The sequence below is a fragment of the Salmo salar genome, chromosome 14 (genome assembly GCF_965601325.2).
Source record: "Salmo salar chromosome 14, fSalSal1, whole genome shotgun sequence".
NCBI classification, from domain to species: Eukaryota; Metazoa; Chordata; class Actinopteri; order Salmoniformes; family Salmonidae; genus Salmo; species Salmo salar.
The window spans coordinates 53,166,338-53,185,326 of NC_138304.1; the positions used below are offsets into that span (position 1 = coordinate 53,166,338).

General features: G+C 46.2%; 1 protein-coding gene across 1 annotated transcript in view; it reads right to left on the reverse strand.

The window, feature by feature from the left end:
- The window catches only part of mtcl1 (microtubule crosslinking factor 1), a 268,316-nt gene that overhangs the window by 109,975 nt on the left and 139,352 nt on the right, over positions 1–18,989 (reverse strand). The window contains exons 11-13 of the mRNA XM_045694519.2: positions 8,468–8,749; positions 7,192–7,557; positions 4,596–4,678 (exon numbers count right to left, since the gene is read on the reverse strand). Of these exons, the coding sequence (XP_045550475.2) occupies positions 4,596–4,678; positions 7,192–7,557; positions 8,468–8,749 (731 nt within the window). The remainder of the gene's footprint in view (positions 1–4,595; positions 4,679–7,191; positions 7,558–8,467; positions 8,750–18,989) is intronic.

Sequence of the window (18,989 nt, forward strand, 5' to 3'; positions counted from 1 at the left end):
GACTTGGTTCATATCCCCTCCCAAAGAGAATTGATTCATATCCTCTCCCCATATCCTCTCCCAAAGAGACTTGGATCATATCCTCTCCCTAAGAGAATTGGATCATATCCTCTCCCAAAGAGACTTGGTTCATAACCTCTCCCAAAGAGAATTGGATCATACCCTCTCCCAAAGAGACTTGGTTCATATCCCCTCCCAAAGATAATTGATTCTATCCTCCCCCCTCAGCCTCTCCCAAAGAGACTTGGTTCATATCCTCTCTCAAAGAGACTTGGATCATAGCCTCACCTCATATCCTATCCTACAGAGACTTGGATCATATCCTCTCTCAAAGAGACTTGGATCATAGCCTCTCCCAAAGAGACTTGGAGCATATCCTCTCCCAAAGAGAATTGGTTCATATCCCCTCCCAAAGAGACTTGATTCATATTCCCTCCCAAAGAGACTTGGTTCATATCCCCTCCCAAAGAGACTTGGTTCATATCCACTCCCAAAGAGACTTGATTCATATCCCTTCCCAAAGAGACTTGGTTCATATCCTCTCCCAAAGAGACTTGGATCATAGCCTCTCCTAAAGAGACTTGGAGCATATCCTCTCCCAAACAGAATTGGTTCATATCCCCTCCCAAAGAGACTTGATTCATATACCCTCCCAAAGAGACTTGGATCATAGCCTCTCCCAAAGTGACTTGGATCATATCCTCTCCCAAAGAGACTTAGATCATATCCTCTCCCAAAGAGACTTGGATCATAGCCTCTCACAAAGAGACTTGGATCATATCTCCCAAAGAGAATTGGATCATATCCCCTCCCAAAGAGACTTGGTTCATATCCTCTCCCAAAGAGACTTGGTTCATAGCCTCTCCCAAAGAGACTTGGTTCATAGCCTCTCCCAAAGAGACTTGGTTCATATCCTCTCCCAAAGAGACTTGGTTTATATCCTCTCCAAAGAGACTTAGATCATATCCTCTCCCAAAGAGACTTAGATCATAGCCTCTCCCAAAGAGACTTGGTTCATATCCTCTCCCAAAGAGAATTGGATCATATCCTCTCCCAAAGAGACTTGGTTCATATCCTCTCCCAAAGAGACTTGGTTCATATCCTGTCCCAAAGAGAATTGGATCATACCCTCTCCCAAAGAGACTTAGATCATATCCTCTCCCAAAGAGACTTAGATCATAGCCTCTCCCAAAGAGACTTGGTTCATATCCCCTCCCAAAGAGAATTGATGCATAACCTCTCCCCATATCCTCTCCCAAAGAGACTTGCATCATATCCTCTCTCAAAGAGACTTGGATCATAGCCTCTCCCAAAGAGACTTAGATCATAGCCTCTCCCAAAGAGACTTGGAGCATATCCTCTCCCAAAGAGAATTGGATCATATTCTCTCCCAAAGAGACTTGGTTCATATCCCCTCCCAAAGAGAATTGATTCATAACCTCTCCCCATATCCTCTCCCAAAGAGACTTAGATCATACCCTCTCCCAAAGAGACTTGGTTCATATCCTCTCCCAATGAGACTTAGATCATATCCTCTCCCAAAGAGACTTAGATCATAGCCTCTCCCAAAGAGACTTGGTTCATATCCTCTCCCAAAGACACTTGGTTCTTGTCCTCTCTCAAAGAGAATTGGATCATATCCTCTCCCAAAGAGACTTAGATCATATCCTCTCTCAAAGAGACTTAGATCATAGCCTCTCCCAAAGAGACTTGGTTCATTTCCTCTCCCAAAGATAATTGGATCATAACCTCTCCCAAAGAGACTTGGTTCATATCCCCTCCCAAAGAGAATTGATTCATATCCTCTCCCCATATCCTCTCCCAAAGAGACTTGGATCATATCCTCTCCCTAAGAGAATTGGATCATATCCTCTCCCAAAGAGACTTGGTTCATAACCTCTCCCAAAGAGAATTGGATCATATCCTCTCCCAAAGAGACTTGGTTCATATCCCCTCCCAAAGATAATTGATTCTATCCTCTCCCCATAGCCTCTCCCAAAGAGACTTGGTTCATATCCTCTCTCAAAGAGACTTGGATCATAGCCTCACCTCATATCCTATCCTAAAGAGACTTGGATCATATCCTCTCTCAAAGAGACTTGGATCATAGCCTCTCGCAAAGAGACTTGGAGCATATCCTCTCCCAAAGAGAATTGGTTCATATCCCCTCCCAAAGAGACTTGATTCATATTCCCTCCCAAAGAGACTTGGTTCATATCCCCTCCCAAAGAGATTTGGTTCATATCCACTCCCAAAGAGACTTGATTCATATCCCTTCCCAAAGAGACTTGGTTCATATCCTCTCCCAAAGAGACTTGGATCATAGCCTCTCCTAAAGAGACTTGGAGCATATCCTCTCCCAAACAGAATTGGTTCATATCCCCTCCCAAAGAGACTTGATTCACATACCCTCCCAGAGAGCCTTGGATCATAGCCTCTCCCAAAGTGACTTGGATCATATCCTCTCCCAAAGAGACTTAGATCATGTCCTCTCCCAAAGAGACTTGGATCATAGCCTCTCCCAAAGAGACTTGGATCATATCTCCCAAAGAGAATTGGATCATATCCCCTCCCAAAGAGACTTGGTTCATATCCTCTCCCAAAGAGACTTGGTTCATAGCCTCTCCCAAAGAGACTTGGTTCATAGCCTCTCCCAAAGAGACTTGGTTCATATCCTCTCCCAAAGAGACTTGGTTTATATCCACTCCCAAAGAGACTTGATTCATATCCCTTCCCAAAGAGACTTGGTTCATATCCTCTCCCAAAGAGACTTGGATCATAGCCTCTCCTAAAGAGACTTGGAGCATATCCTCTCCCAAACAGAATTGGTTCATATCCCCTCCCAAAGAGACTTGATTCACATACCCTCCCAGAGAGCCTTGGATCATAGCCTCTCCCAAAGTGACTTGGATCATATCCTCTCCCAAAGAGACTTAGATCATGTCCTCTCCCAAAGAGACTTGGATCATAGCCTCTCCCAAAGAGACTTGGATCATATCTCCCAAAGAGAATTGGATCATATCCCCTCCCAAAGAGACTTGGTTCATATCCTCTCCCAAAGAGACTTGGTTCATAGCCTCTCCCAAAGAGACTTGGTTCATAGCCTCTCCCAAAGAGACTTGGTTCATATCCTCTCCCAAAGAGACTTGGTTTATATCCTCTCCCAAAGAGACTTAGATCATATCCTCTCCCAAAGAGACTTAGATCATAGCCTCTCCCAAAGAGACTTGGTTCAAAGCCTCTCCCAAAGAGAATTGGATCATATCCTCTCCCAAAGATACTTGGTTCATATCCTCTCCCAAAGAGACTTGGTTCATATCCTGTCCCAAAGAGAATTGGATCATACCCTCTCCCAAAGAGACTTAGATCATATCCTCTCCCAAAGAGACTTAGATCATAGCCTCTCCCAAAGAGACTTGGTTCATATCCCCTCCCAAAGAGAATTGATGCATAACCTCTCCCCATATCCTCTCCCAAAGAGACTTGCATCATATCCTCTCTCAAAGAGACTTGGATCATAGCCTCTCCCAAAGAGACTTAGATCATAGCCTCTCCCAAAGAGACTTGGAGCATATCCTCTCCCAAAGAGAATTGGATCATATTCTCTCCCAAAGAGACTTGGTTCATATCCCCTCCCAAAGAGAATTGATTCATAACCTCTCCCCATATCCTCTCCCAAAGAGACTTAGATCATTGCCTCTCCCAAAGAGACTTGGTTCATATCCTCTCCCAAAGAGACTTGGAACATATCCTCTCCTCATATCCTCTCCCAAAGAGACTTAGATCATATCCTCTCCCAAAGAGACTTGGATCATAGCCTCTCCCAAAGAGACTTGGATCATATCTCCCAAAGAGAATTGGATCATATCCCCTCCCAAAGAGACTTGATGCATATCCCCTCCCAAAGAGAATTGGTTCATATCCCCTCCCAAAGAGACTTGGTTCATATCCCCTCCCAAAGAGACTTGATTCATATCCCCTCCCAAAGAGACTTGGTTCATATCCTCTCCCAAAGAGACTTGGATCATAGCCTCTCCCAAAGAGACTTGGAGCATATCCTCTCCCAAAGAGAATTGGTTCATATCCCCTCCCAAAGAGACTTGATTCATATCCCCTCCCAAAGAGACTTGGTTCATATCCTCTCCCAAAGAGACTTGGTTCATATCCTCTCCCAAAGAGACTTGGATCATATCCTCTCCCAATGAGACTTGGTTCATATCCTCTCCCAAAGAGACTTGGTTCATATCCTCTCCCAAAGAGACAGTAAAATGGTAGTCTGTCAAGGTAAAGCATTGCTGTTGTAACCAGTAGAATGGTAGTCTAGGTAAATCGGAAAACATTACCAGTAATTCTACTACCTTTATTTACCTTTATTTACCTGTACCTTTATTCCAGGTACGCTATTGAAAATACTTCCACTAAAACTAACATAAAATATGTTGAGGTAAACAGAAATAAGATATTTACCTGTGGGGACTTCCACAGCCCATGTGACTATTACAATGAGGGCAGGTCTAGATAAATTCAAATATTACCTATAGCTCTATGACATTTCTACAGTATTTCCAGGTAAGTGAACAGGAAAACCCCCTTACCTGAGCAGACTGCCAAAGCCCATCTCTTCCTCCTCCTCCTCCTGATATATTGGGTCCTCTATGTCTGGGATCTCATTCAGAGCCTGAAATAACATACACAGACATCTTAGTGCCGGGCTGGAATAAAAACCTGCACTGGGCCAGAATTGAAGAACCCTTTCAGGTCTGAAAACACTCCCACATTTGACATTCCTGGGATACATACCAAATGGCACCTAACATAGAGCACTACTGTTGACCAGGACCCATAGTGAACTACTGTTGACCAGGACCCAGAGTACTGCACTACTGTTGACCAGGACCCATAGTGCACTACTGTTGACCAGGACCCATAGTGCACTACTGTTGACCAGGGCCCATAGTGCACTACTGTTGACCAGGACCCATAGTGCACTACAGTTGACCAGGACCCATAGTGCACTACTGTTGACCAGGGCCCGTAGTGCACTACTGTTGACCAGGGCACATAGTGCACTACTGTTGACCAGGACCCATAGTGCAATACTGTTGACCAGGACCCATAGTGCACAACTGTTGACCAGGACCCATAGTGCACTGCTGTTGACCAGGACCCATAGTGCACTACTGTTGACCAGGACCCATAGTGCACTAATGTTGACCAGGACCCATAGTGGACTACTGTTGACCAGGACCCATAGTGAACTACTGTTGACCAGGACCCAGAGTACTGCACTACTGTTGTCCAGGACCCATAGTGCACTACTGTTGACCAGGACCCATAGTGCACTACTGTTGACCACGGCCCATAGTGCACTACTGTTGACCAGGACCCATAGTGCACTACAGTTGACCAGGACCCATAGTGCACTACTGTTGACCAGGGCCCATAGTGCACTACTGTTGACCAGGGCACATAGTGCACTACTGTTGACCAGGACCCATAGTGCAATACTGCTGACCAGGACCCATAGTGCACTACTGTTGACCAGGACCCATAGTGCACTGCTGTTGACCAGGACCCATAGTGCACTACTGTTGACCAGGACCCATAGTGCACTACTGTTGACCAGGACCCATAGTGGACTACTGTTGACCAGGACCCATAGTGCATTACTGTTGACCAGGACCCATAGTGCACTACTGTTAACCAGGACCCATAGTGCACTACTGTTGACCAGGTGCCATAGTGGACTACTGTAGACCAGGACCCATAGTGCATTACTGTTGACCAGGACCCATAGTGCACTACTGTTAACCAGGACCCATAGTGCACTACTGTTAACCAGGACCCATAGTGCACTACTGTTGACCAGGCCCCATAGTGGACTACTGTTGACCAGGACCCATAGTGGACTACTGTTGACCAGGACCCATAGTGCATTACTGTTGACCAGGACCCATAGTGCACTACTGTTAACCAGGACCCATAGTGCACTACTGTTAACCAGGACCCATAGTGCACTACTGTTGACCAGGCCCCATAGTGGACTAATGTTGACCAGGACCCATAGTGGACTACTATTGACCAGGACCCATAGTGGACTACTGTTGACCAGGACCCATAGTGTACTACTGTTGACCAGGGTCAATAGTGTACTACTGTTGACCAGGACCCATAGTGCACTACTGTTGACCAGGACCCATATAGCACTACTGTTAACCAGGACCCATAGTGCACTACTGTTGACCAGGACCCATAGTGGACTACTGTTGACCAGGACCCATAGTACTACTGTTGACCAGGACCCATAGTGCACTACTGTTGACCAGGACCCATAGTGCACTACTGTTGACCTGGACCCATAGTACTACTGTTGACCAGGACCCATATTTATATTTGTTTTTATTTTGGATCCCCATCAGTTCCTGTCAAGACACCAGCTACTCTTCCTGGGGTTTATTATGGATCCTCATTAGTTCCTGCCAAGGCAGCGGCTTCTCTTCCTGGGGTTTATTATGGATCCCCATTAGTTCCTGCCATGGCAGCGGCTACTCTTCCTGGGGTTTATTATGGATCCCCATTAGTTCCTGCCAAGGCAGCAGCTACTCTTCCTGGGGTTTATCATGGATCCCCATTAGTTCCTTTCAAGGCAGCAGCTACTCTTCCTGGGGTTTATTATGGATCCCCATTAGTTACTGTCAAGGCAGCAGCTACTCTTCCTGGGGTTTATTATGGATCCCCATTAGTTCCTGTCAAGGCAGCAGCTTCTCTTCCTGGGGTCCGGCAAAACTAAGGCAGTTATGCAATTTTAAAACATTACACTACATTCATAACAGATTTCACAACACACTAAGTGTGTTCCCTCAGGCCCCTACTTCACTACCACATATTTACAACACAGAATCCATGTGTATGTGTGTGTATAGTGCGTATGTTATCGTGTGTATGCATGTGTCTGTGCCTATGTTTGTGTCTCTTCACAGTCCCCGCTGTTCCATAAGGTGTATTTTTATCCGTTTAAAAAAAAAATCTGATTTTACTGCTTGTATCAGTTACCTGATATGGAATAGAGTTCCATGTAGTCAAAGGTAGTGCACTATATACAGAATAAGGAGCAATTTGGGATACACCAGAGTCTAACACGTCTCACCTGGTTCATACAGGGGAACCTCTTGTCAGAGTCTGATGTCTCACCTGGTTCATACAGGGGAACCTCTTGTCAGAGTCCAGTCTGCTGGGAAGTGGGACCTCCAGGCTACCCAGGGAGTCTAGCGTCAGAGCGTCCAGGAAAATGTTCTCTGTTGGGCCTCTGACCCTCACTACAGCCCCCTGCTCTTCATGGGCCTCCGAGTCCGAGTGGGAGCGGGTGGGGAGGGAAACAGGGCCGGGGATGGCAGAGCGAGGGGAGCGGGGTGACCGGGGTGACCGGGGAGAGCGAGGGACCTTACATGGGCTCTCCTGAGGGGAAAAGACACCCCTGGGTCCTCCTGCCGTCGCCCCGTCTTTGACGTCGGAGGGTGAACCCTCACTGCCCTGTCGGACGTTCAGCTCTCTCTGCAGCTGTGGGGGGAGAAGAGAGAGGGAGGAGAGGGAGAGATGAGAGGTAGAGAGAGAAGGAGGAGAGAGAGGAGAGGGAGAAAGGAAAGAAATGAGAGGAGAGTAGAGAGAAGAGGAGAGGAGAGGAAAGGAATGAGAGGAGTAGGGAGAGAGGAGAGGAGAGGAGGAGGGGGAGAGGAAAGGAATGAGAGGAGATGGAGAGAGGAGAGGGAGAGAGGAGAGGAGGAGGGAAAGAGGAGAGGAGGAGGAAGAGAGGAAATGAATGAGAGGAGCGGGAAAGAGGAGAGGAGGAGGGAGAGAGGAGATGAGGAGGGAGAGAGGAGAGGAGGCGGGAGAGAGGAATGAATGAGAGGAGAGGGAGAGAGGAGAGGGAGAGAGGAGAGGAGGAGGGAGAGAGGAAAGGGAGAGAGGAGAGGAGAGGGAGAGAGGAAATGAATGAGAGGAGAGGGAGAGAGGAAATGAATTAGAGGAGAGGGAGAGAGGAGAGGAGGAGGGAGAGAGGAGAGGAGGAGGGAGAGAGGAAAGGAATGAGAGGAGAGGGAGAGAGAGAGGAGAGAGGGAGGAGAGGGAAAGAAAGGAAGGAGAGGAGGAGGGAGAGAGGAAATGAATGAGAGGAGCGGGAAAGAGGAGAGGAGGGGGGAGAGAGGAGAGGAGGAGGGAGAGAGGAGAGGAGGAGGGAGAGAGGAAATGAATGAGAGGAGCGGGAAAGAGGAGAGGAGGAGGGAGAGAGGAGAGGAGGAGGGAGAGAGGAGAGGAGGAGGGAGAGAGGAAAGGGAGAGAGGAAATGAATGAGAGGAGAGAGGAGAGGGAGAGAGGAAAGGAATGAGTCGTTTCAGACAGGGTGATGTGACTACAGAATATGAAGAGAGATGGTCTCAGTAGTGTGACACCCTCCCTCCCTCCCCCTCCTCACCCTCTCCATCTTGTGGTGCATGTTTCTCATGTTGCTGTCCCACTCTTGTCTCTCCCGGTCGAAGCGTTCCAGCAAGTCTCTCCTCTCCCTCCCCCACCTCTTCTCTCCATGCTGCAGCTTCCAGTGGAGGTCCAGGGAGGTGCTGTGGCTCTCTGCCAGGAGGCAACGGTGCTCCTCTCGCTCCTGTTTAAAGGCCCAGTCTGGGTCTCCTCCTCCTCCCTGCATCTCTCCTCTGGCCTCTCCTCTCACCTCTCCTTTCTCTTCTTGTCTCTCCTCTTCCAACTGGTTGAACACATAACAAGACAGACAATATATTAGTTGAAGAACAAGAAGAACAATCCATAACAATGTGGAGAAGTATGAGGATGGGTCTTTAAAGTGTTTTACCATGTGATCAGATCAGGAGAAACTCTGGGACCGGACTACAATCAGTCTGTCAGATGACCTGACTACAATCAGTCTGTCAGATGGGGTTTTGCTGTTCAGTGAGATTATCAACTTGGCTTGCCTTCACTAATTCCTATTTTATACAGCATACTCATGGGAAAAGACATGAATTGTTTTAACGCCCTGGCCATAGAGAGGGGTTTTTGTTCTTTATTTTTGGTTAGGCCAGGGTGTTACATTGGGTGGGCGTTCTATGTTCATTTTTCTATGTTTTTGTATTTCTTTGTTTTGGGCCGTGTGTGGCTCCCAATCAGGCACAGCTGTAGTTCATTGTTGCTGATTGGGAGTCACACATAAGGAGCCTGTTTTTCCTTTGGGTTTTGTGGGGGATTGTTTTCTGTCTCGTTCGTTTTTGACCAGACAGGACTGTTTACTATCATTGCTGTTTTATGTTTTGTTTATAGTGGTTCATTTTATTAAATATTCATAATGAATCCCCTGCATCTTGGTTTTGTTGTGACGACAGCCGTTACAATTGTGATGATTTTTGTGTATGCCCCTCTCCCTACCGGTGTGATTACTACCTCTGAGGGTTTAGAGCTTGAGGTAGACACCTCATACAAGTACTTGGGAGTATGGCTAGACGGTACACTGTCCTTCTCTCAGCACATATCAAAGCTGCAGGCTAAAGTTAAATCTAGACTTGGATTCCTCTATTGTAATCGTACCTCTTTCACCCCAGCTGCCAAACTAACCCTGATTCAGATGACCATCCTACCCATGCTAGATTACGGAGACGTAATTTATAGACCGGCAGGTAAGGGTGCTCTCGAGCGGCTAGATGTTCTTTACCATTCGGCCATCAGATTTGCCACCAATGCTCCTTATTGGACACATCACTGCGCTCTATACTCTTCTGTAAACTGGTCATCTCTGTATACCCGTCGCAAGAGCCACTGGTTGATGCTTATTTATAAAACCCTCTTAGGCCTCACTCCTCCCTTAACCAACAATGCAGTTTAAAGAAAATAGAAAATATTTACAAAATAAACGAATGTAATTTTTTTTTAAATTAAAAAGTAACACCCTAAAATAACAATAATGAGGCTATATACAGGGGGGTACCGGTACCGAGTCAATGTGGAGGCTATATACAGGGGGCACCGATACCGAGTCAATGTGGGGGCTATATACAGGGGGTACCGGTACAGAGTCAATGTGGAGGCTATATACAGGGGGGTACCGGTACCGAGTCAATGTGGAGGCTATATACAGGGGGTACCGGTACCGAGTCAATGTAGAGGCTATATACAGGGGGTACCGGTACAGAGTCAATGTGGGGGCTATATACAGGGGGTACCGGTACCGAGTCAATGTAGAGGCTATATAAAGGGGGTACCGGTACAGAGTCAATGTGGGGGCTATATACAGGGGGTACCGGTACAGAGTCAATGTGCGGGGGCACCGGTCAGTCGAGGTAATTTGTACATGTAGGTAAGGGTAAAGTGACTATGCATAGATAATAAACAGTCTTATGGCATTGGGGTAGAAGCTGTTAAGGAGTCTTTTGGACCAAGACTTAGCGCTCCGGTACTGCTTGCCGTGTGTTAGCAGAGAGAACAGTCTATGACTTGGGTGACTGCAGTCTTTGACAATTTTTTGGGTCCTTCCTCTGACACCACCTAGTATATAGGTCCTGGATGTCAGGAAGCTTGGCCCCAGTGATGTACAGGGCTGTACGCACTACCCTCTGTAGCGCCTTACGGTCAGATGCCGAGCAGGTGCCATACCAGGCGGTGATGCAACAGTCAGGATGCTCTCGATGGTGCAGCTGTATAACTTTTTGAGGATCTGGGGACCCATGCCAAATCTATCAGTCTCCTGAGGGAGAAAAGGCATTGTCGTGCCCTCTTCACGACTTTCTTGGTGTGTTTGGACCATGATAGTTTGTTAGTGATGTGGACATCAAGGAACTTGAAACTCTTGACCCACTCCACTGCAACCCTGTCAATGTGAATGGGGGTGTGTTCGGCCCTCCTTTTCCTGTAGTCCACGATCATCTCCTTTCATCTTGCTCATGTTGAGGGAAAGGTTGTTGTCCTAGCACCACACGATCAGGTCTCTGACCTCCTCCCTATAGGCTGTCTCGTCGTTGATCAGGCCTACCACTGTTGTGTCGTCTGCAAACTTAATGATGGTGTTGGAGTCGTGCCTGGCCGTGCAGTCATGAGTGAACAGGGAGTACAGGAGGGGACTGAGCACACACCCCTGAGGGGCCCCTGTGTTGAGGATCAGCGAAGCAGATGTGTTGTTGCCCACCCTTACCACCCGGGGGCAGACCGTCAGGAAGTCCAGGATCCAGTTGCAGGGGGAGGTGTTTAGTCCCAGGGTCCTTAGCTTAGCGATGAGCTTTGAGGGCACTATGGTGTTGAACGCTGAGCTGTGGTCAATGAACAGCATTCTCGCATAGGTGTTCCTTTTGTCCAGGTGGGAAAGGGCCTTTCAACACACTTCATGGCTACCGACATGTGTGCTACGGGGCGGTAATCATTTAGGCAGGTTAGCTTTGCTTTCTTGGGCACAGGGTGGTCTGCTTGAAACATGTAAGTATTACAGACTCGGTCAGGGAGAGGTTGAAAATGTCAGTGAAGAGACTTGACAGTTGGTCCGCACATGCTCTGAGTACATGTCCCGGCCTTGTGAATGTTGACCTGTTTAAAGGTCTTTCTCAGATCAGCTACGGAGAGCGTGATCACCCAGTCGTCCGGAACAGCTGGTGCTCTCATGCATGCTTCAGTGTTGCTTGCCTCCAAGCAAGCATAAAAGGCATTTAGCACGTCTGATAGTCTCGCGTCACTGGGCAGCTCGCGGCTGGGTTTCCCTTTGTAGTCTGTAATAGTTTGTAAGCCCTCCCACAGCCGTCGAGCGTCCGAGCCGGTGTAGTAGGATTCGATCTTAGTCCTGTATTGACTCTTTGCCTGTTTGATGGTTCGTCTGAGGGCATAGTGGGATTTCTTATAGGCGTCCGGATTAGTGTCCCACTCCTTGAAAGCGGCAGCTCTAGCCTTTAGATCGGTGTGGATGCTGCCTGTAATCCATGGCTTCTGGTTGGGAAATGTACGTACAGTCACTGTGGGGACGACGTCATCGATGCACTTATTGATGAAGCTGGTGACTGAGGCTGTATACTCCCCAATGCCATTGGATAAGTCCCGGAACATATTCCAGCCTGTGCTAACAAAACAGTCCTGTAGCGTAGCATCTGTGTCTTGAGCGAGTCACTGGTACGTCCTGCTTTAGTTTTTGCTTGCAAGCAGGAATCAGGAGGATATAATTATGGACAGATTTGCCAAATGGAGAGCGAGGGAGAGTTTTGTACGGGTCTCTGTGTGGAGTAATGGTGGTCTAGAGGTAATTATTTTCTGATTGCACATGTGACATGCTGTTAGAAATTATCCAACATGGCGTAGCAGTCGGACGTGTGTTTTGTCTTGTCCCGTCTTGTCTCATGTAAATATAGTTTTCTTCCTCGTTTTTTCATACATATTTCGTATATATATATATATATATTTTTTTTATCTCACTTTCCATCTACGGACTGAATATACTCTCTTGCAACCCGCCTCACCCAATGTGGTACGGAGCTGCGATTTTTATACTTTACAACCGGAAGCCCCATCAGAGGCTAGCCAGGTAACTAGCTAGCTACTAGCCAGTAGTCAGTTAGCCCCTGCTAGTTAGCCAGTCAATACCTGCCAGTCTGCACAGCGCGATATCAACCCAGAGCATATCGGACTGCTTTTCTCTACCACATCTCCGGATTCCTACCGCAAGCTCTGAACCTTTACACCGGATCATCGCAGCTAGCTAGCTGCAATCTGAGTGGCTACTCCTGGCTAACGTCTCTGTCCTGAAGCAAGCACCAGGTAGCCTTGAGATAGCCTCGAGCTAAGCCCAGCTCCCGGCTAGCCGAAGAGGTCCACCAGCCAATTCTTGGTCTACAATACCTCTTTTGCCAATTGGCCTGCACTCTTTACTGCCGACACGGAGCCCCGCCGATCCATCACGACTGGTCTGCCGACGTAATCATCCGAGGTGGTTTCAACAGGCTGTTCCGTTGCGACGTCGCTGGAGGCCCCTCTGCTGCTCCGGCCCGCTAGCTGTCTGAATCACTGTGTCTCCAGCTCGCCTAGCGTAGTAGCGTCTACTGAATCGGCTCCCTGACTCATCTATTGCTACTCATTGGACCCTATGATCACTCGGCTACACATGCCTTTCCCTAATGTCAATATGCCTTGTCTATTGCTGTTTTGGTTAGTGATTATTGCCTTATTTCACTGTAGAGCCCTCAGCCCTGCCCAATAAGCCTTAGATAGCCCTTTTGTTCCACTCTCCACACATGCGGTGACCTCACCTGGCTTAACAGGTGCCTCTAGAGACAAAACCTCTTTCATCGTCACTCAATGCCTAGGTTTCTCGCCACTGTACTCACATCCTACCATACCCTTGTCTGTACGTTATGCCTTGAATCTATTCATCCACGCCCAGAAATCTGCTCCTTTTACTCTCAGTTCCGAACACACTAGACGACCAGTTCTTATAGCCTTTAGCCGTACCCTTATCCTACTCCTCCTCTGTTCCTCTGGTGATGTGGAGGTTAACCCAGACCCTGCAGCCCCCAGCACCACTCCCATCCCCCAGGCGCGCTTATTTGTTGACTTCTGTAACCGTAATAACCTTGGTTTCATGCATGTTAACATTAGAAGCCTCCTCCCTAAGTTTGTTTTATTCACTGCTTTAGCACACTCCGCCAACCCAGATGTCCTAGCTGTGTCTGAATCCTAGCTTAGGAAGGCCACCAAAAATCCTGACATTTCCATCCCTAACTATAACATTTTCCGACAAGATAGAACTGCCAAAGGGGGCGGAGTTGCAATCTACTGCAGAGATAGCCTGCAGAGTTCTGTCATACTATCCAGGTCTGTGCCCAAACAATTCGAGCATCTACTTTTAAAAATCCACCTTTCCAGAAACAAGTCTCTCACCATTGCTGCTTGTTATAGACCCCCCTCAGTTCTTATAGCCTTTAGCCGTACCCTTATCCTACTCCTCCTCTGTTCCTCTGGTGATGTGGAGGTTAACCCAGACCCTGCAGCCCCCAGCACCACTCCCATCCCCCAGGCGCTCTTATTTGTTGACTTCTGTAACCGTAATAACCTTGGTTTCATGCATGTTAACATTAGAAGCCTCCTCCCTAAGTTTGTTTTATTCACTGCTTTAGCACACTCCGCCAACCCAGATGTCCTAGCTGTGTCTGAATCCTAGCTTAGGAAGGCCACCAAAAATCCTGACATTTCCATCCCTAACTATAACATTTTCCGACAAGATAGAACTGCCAAAGGGGGCGGAGTTGCAATCTACTGCAGAGATAGCCTGCAGAGTTCTGTCATACTATCCAGGTCTGTGCCCAAACAATTCGAGCATCTACTTTTAAAAATCCACCTTTCCAGAAACAAGTCTCTCACCATTGCTGCTTGTTATAGACCCCCCTCACCCTCAGCTGTTCCCTGGACACTATATGTGAATTGATTGCCCCCCCATCTATCTTCAGAGTTCATACTATTAGGTGACCTAAACTGGCCTTCATACAATCTAAGCTAGATGCCCTCAATCTCACACAAATTATCAAGGAATTTACCAGGTACAACCCTAAATCCGTAAACATGGGCACCCTCTTAGATATCATCCTGACCAACTTGTCCTCTATATACACCTTTGCTGTCTTCAACCAGGATCTCAGCGATCACTGCCTCCTTGTCTGCGTCCGTAATGGGTCAGCGGTCAAACGACCACCCCTCATCACTGTCAAACACTCCCTAAAACACTTCAGCGAGCAGGCCTTTCTAATCCACCTGGTATCCTGGAAGGATATTGACCTCATCCTGTCAGTAGAGGATGCCTGGTTGCTCTTGGGGCTACAGGTTAGCAATGAACCCCGAGTCGGGATTGCTAACAAGGCTGGAAATTCAAAACATCAAAAATCTAATCATTTCAATTTCTCAAACAATCAACTATTTTACACAATTTAAAAGATAAACATCTCCTTAATCTAACCACATTGTTCGATTTTCAAAGAGGCTTTACGGCAAAAGCATAAAGTTAGATTATGTTAGGACAGTACATAGCCACAAAAGTACAAACATCCATTTTCAATTCAAGGTCAGGCGTCACCAAAAGCAGAAACCAGCTAGAATTATGCACTAACCTTTGTCAATCTCCATCAGATGACACTCCTAGGACATTATGTTATACAATACATGCATTTTTTGTTCCATCAAGTTCATATTTATATCCAAAAACAGCATTTTACAGTAGCGTGAAATTCAGATTTTTTTCTTCTCTGAAATGCTTCCGGTGAACATAACAAAATTACTATTCGAAAACATTGGTAAATTATAATATTGTCATTCAAAGAATAATATATTATCATCTCGTAATTGCTACCGAATGGCCAGATCTCAAAATAACTTTACTGGGAAATCACATTTTGCAATAAACGGGGTGCTATGCTAAGAACAATAAGCTATGCTATACAGTTAGCATCATCTAATATCGATAATAACATTGTAAATATCCCTCTTACCTTTGATTATCTCCATCAGAAGGCACTGCCAGGAATCCCAGTTCCAGAACAAATGTGGTTTCTTTTGACAAAGTTCATAATTTATGTCCAAATAACACCAAGTAGTTAGCGTTCATTATGCTCCCACAAAACGTGGTGGGGGGGTGGTAAAATCACGCCGAAAAGCTAAAAAAACCTAGTAAATAATCTATTTACGTTCGTTCAAACATGTCAAACGTTGTTTAGCATTAATCTTTTGGTCCATTTTTAACGTTAAACATCAGTAATATTTTCACACAACCTATCCTATGTCTAGATAAACAATTATGACAAACTCACGCTTCTCAGATTTATGCGCAGGCGCAAAAAAATGAAGTGACGACATGTCAACTTCCTTGCATTCTAATTTGCTCTCTGTTTATCATAGACGCTTCAAACAACTTTATAAAGATCGTTGACATCTAGTGGATGCCGTAGGAGTTGCGAAATGAATCCTTTCTCACTATGGTATCTATAAAACAATGACACTAAATAGTACAGTCACAAAATTCACATTTTTTTTTTAATCTATTTTTCACAGGTTTTTGCCTGCAATATGAGTTTTGTTATACTTACAGACACCATTCAAACTGTTTTAGAAAATTCAGAGTGTTTTCTATCCGAATGTGTTAATAATATGCATATCCTAGCTTCTGAGTTGGTGTAGGAGGCAGTTAAAAATGGGCACATATTTTTTTCAAAATTTCTCAATACTGCCCCCTAGCCCCAACAGGTTAAAAGTGCTTTCCTCACCATCTTAAATAAGCATGCCCCGTTCAAAAAATGTAGAACTAAGAACAGATATAGCCCTTGGTTCACCCCAGACTTGAATGCCCTTGACCAGCACAAAAACATCATGTGGCGTACTGCATTAGCATCGAATATCCCCCGCGATATGCAACTTTTCAGGGACGTCAGGAACCAATATGCACAGTCAGTTAGGAAAGCCAAGGCTAGCTTTTTCAAACAGAAATGTGCTTCCTGTAGCACTAATTCCAAAAGGTTTTGGGAACTGTAAAGTCCATGGAGAATAAGAGCACCTCCTCCCACCTGCCCACTGCACTGAGGCTAGGAAACACTGTCACCACCGATAAATCTACGATATTCGATAATTTCAATAAGCATTTTTCTATGGCTGGCCACGCTTTCCACCTGGCTACCCCTACCCTGGCCAACAGCTCTGCAACCCCTGCAGAAATTTGCCCAAGCCGCCCCCCCGCTTCTCCTTCACCCAAATCCAGACAGCTGATGTTCTGAAAGAACTGCATAATCTGGATCCCTACAAATCAGCTGGGCTAGACAATCTGGACCCTCATTTCTGAATTTATCTGCCGAAATTGTTGCAACCCCTAATACTAGCCTATTCAACCTCTCTTTCATATCGTCTGAGATCCCCAAAGAGTGGACACAAACTCTTATAGACCTATATCCATCCTGCCCTGCCTTTCTAAAGTCTTCAAAAGCCAAGTTAACAAACAGATCACCGACCATTTCGAATCCCACCGTACCTTCTCCACTATGCAATCTGGTTTCCGAGCTGGTCATAGGTGTACCTCAGCCACGATCAAGGTCCTAAACGATATCATAACCGCCATTGATAAAAGACACGACTGTGCAGCCGTCTTCATCGACCTGGCCAAGGCTTTCGACTCTGTCAGTCACCGCATTCTTATCGGCAGACTCAATAGCCTTGGTTTCTCAAATGACTGCCTCACCTGGTTCACTAACTACTTCTCAGATAGTGTTCAGTGTGTCAAATCGGAGGGCCAGACCTCTGGCAGTCTCTATGGGGGTGCCGCAGGGTTCAATTCTCGGGCCGACTCTTTTCTCTGTATATATCAATGATGTCGCTCTTGCTGCTGGTGATTCTCTGATCTACCTCTACGCAGACGACACCATTCTGTATACATCTGGCCCTTCTTTGGACATTGTGTTAACAAACCTCCAAATGAGCTTCAATGCCATACAACACTCCTTCCGTGGCCTCCAACTGCTTTTAAATGCTATTAAAACTAAATGCATGCTATTCAACCAATTTCTGCCCGCACCCACCAGCCCGACTAGCATCACTACTCTGGATGGTTCTGACTTAGAATATGTGGACAACTACAAATACCTAGGTGTCTGGTTAGACTGTAAACTCTCCTTCCAGACTCACATTAAGCATCTCCAATCCAAAATTAAATCTAGAATTGGCGTCCTATTTCGTAACAAAGCCTCATTCACTCATGCTGCCAAACATACCCTCGTAAAACTGACTATCCTACCGATCCTTGACTTCGGCGATGTCATTTACAAAATAGCCTCCAACACTCTACTCAACAAACTGGATGTAGTCTATCACAGTGCCATCCGTTTTGTTACCAAAGCACCATATACTACCCACCACTACGACCTGTATGCTCTCTTTGGCTGGCCCTCGCTACAGATTCGTCGCCAAACCCAATGGCTCCAGGTCATCTATAAGTCTTTGCTAGGTAAAGCCCCGCCTTATCTCAGCTCACTGGTCACCATAGCAACACTCACCCGTAGCACGCACTCCAGCAGGTATATTTCACTGGTCATCCCCAAAGCCAACACTTGCCTTTGGCAACCTTCCTGCCAGTTCTCTGCTGCCAATGACTGGAACAAATTGCAAAAATCTCTGAAGCTGGAGTCTTATATCTCCCTCTCTAACTTTAAGCATCAGCTGTCAGAGCAGCTTACCAATCACTGTATCTGTACATAGCCAATCTGTAAATAGCCCACCCAACTACCTCATCCCCATATTGTTATTTATCTTCTTGCTCTTTTGCACCCCAATATCTCTACTTGCACATCATCATCTGCACATATCACTCCAGTGTTAATGCTAAATTGTAATTATTTCACCTCTATGGCTTATTTATTGCCTTACCTCCCTACTCTTCTACATTTGCACACACTGTACATAGATTTTTAAAAACATTTTGTATTGTGTTATTGACTTTACATTTGCTTATGTGTAACTCTGTGTTGTTGTTTTTGTCGCACTGCTTTGCTTTATCTTGGCCAGGTCGCAGTTGTAAATGAGAACTTGTTCTCAACTGGCCTACCTGGTTAAATAAAGGTGAAATAAATACAAATAAAAATGAGGTAAAATACATTAAAGTTTGCCTGCATTAAAGTCCCCGGCCACTAGGAGCACTGTCTCTAGATGAGCATTTTCTTGTTTGCCTATGACCTTATACAGCTCACTGAGTGCGGTCTTAGTGCAAGCATCAGTTTGTGGTGGTAAATAGATGGTTATGAATAATATAGATGTGAACTCTCTTGGTAGATAGTGTGGTCTACAGCTTATCATGAGGTACTCTACCTCGGGCTGATATTGACAAGTAGACACCCCCACCCCTCGTCTTACCAGATTAGAACCTAAAATGGTTATTTCGGCTGTCCCCATAGGAGAACCCTTTGAATAACCCTTTTTGGTTCCAGGTAGAACCCTTTTTGGTTCCA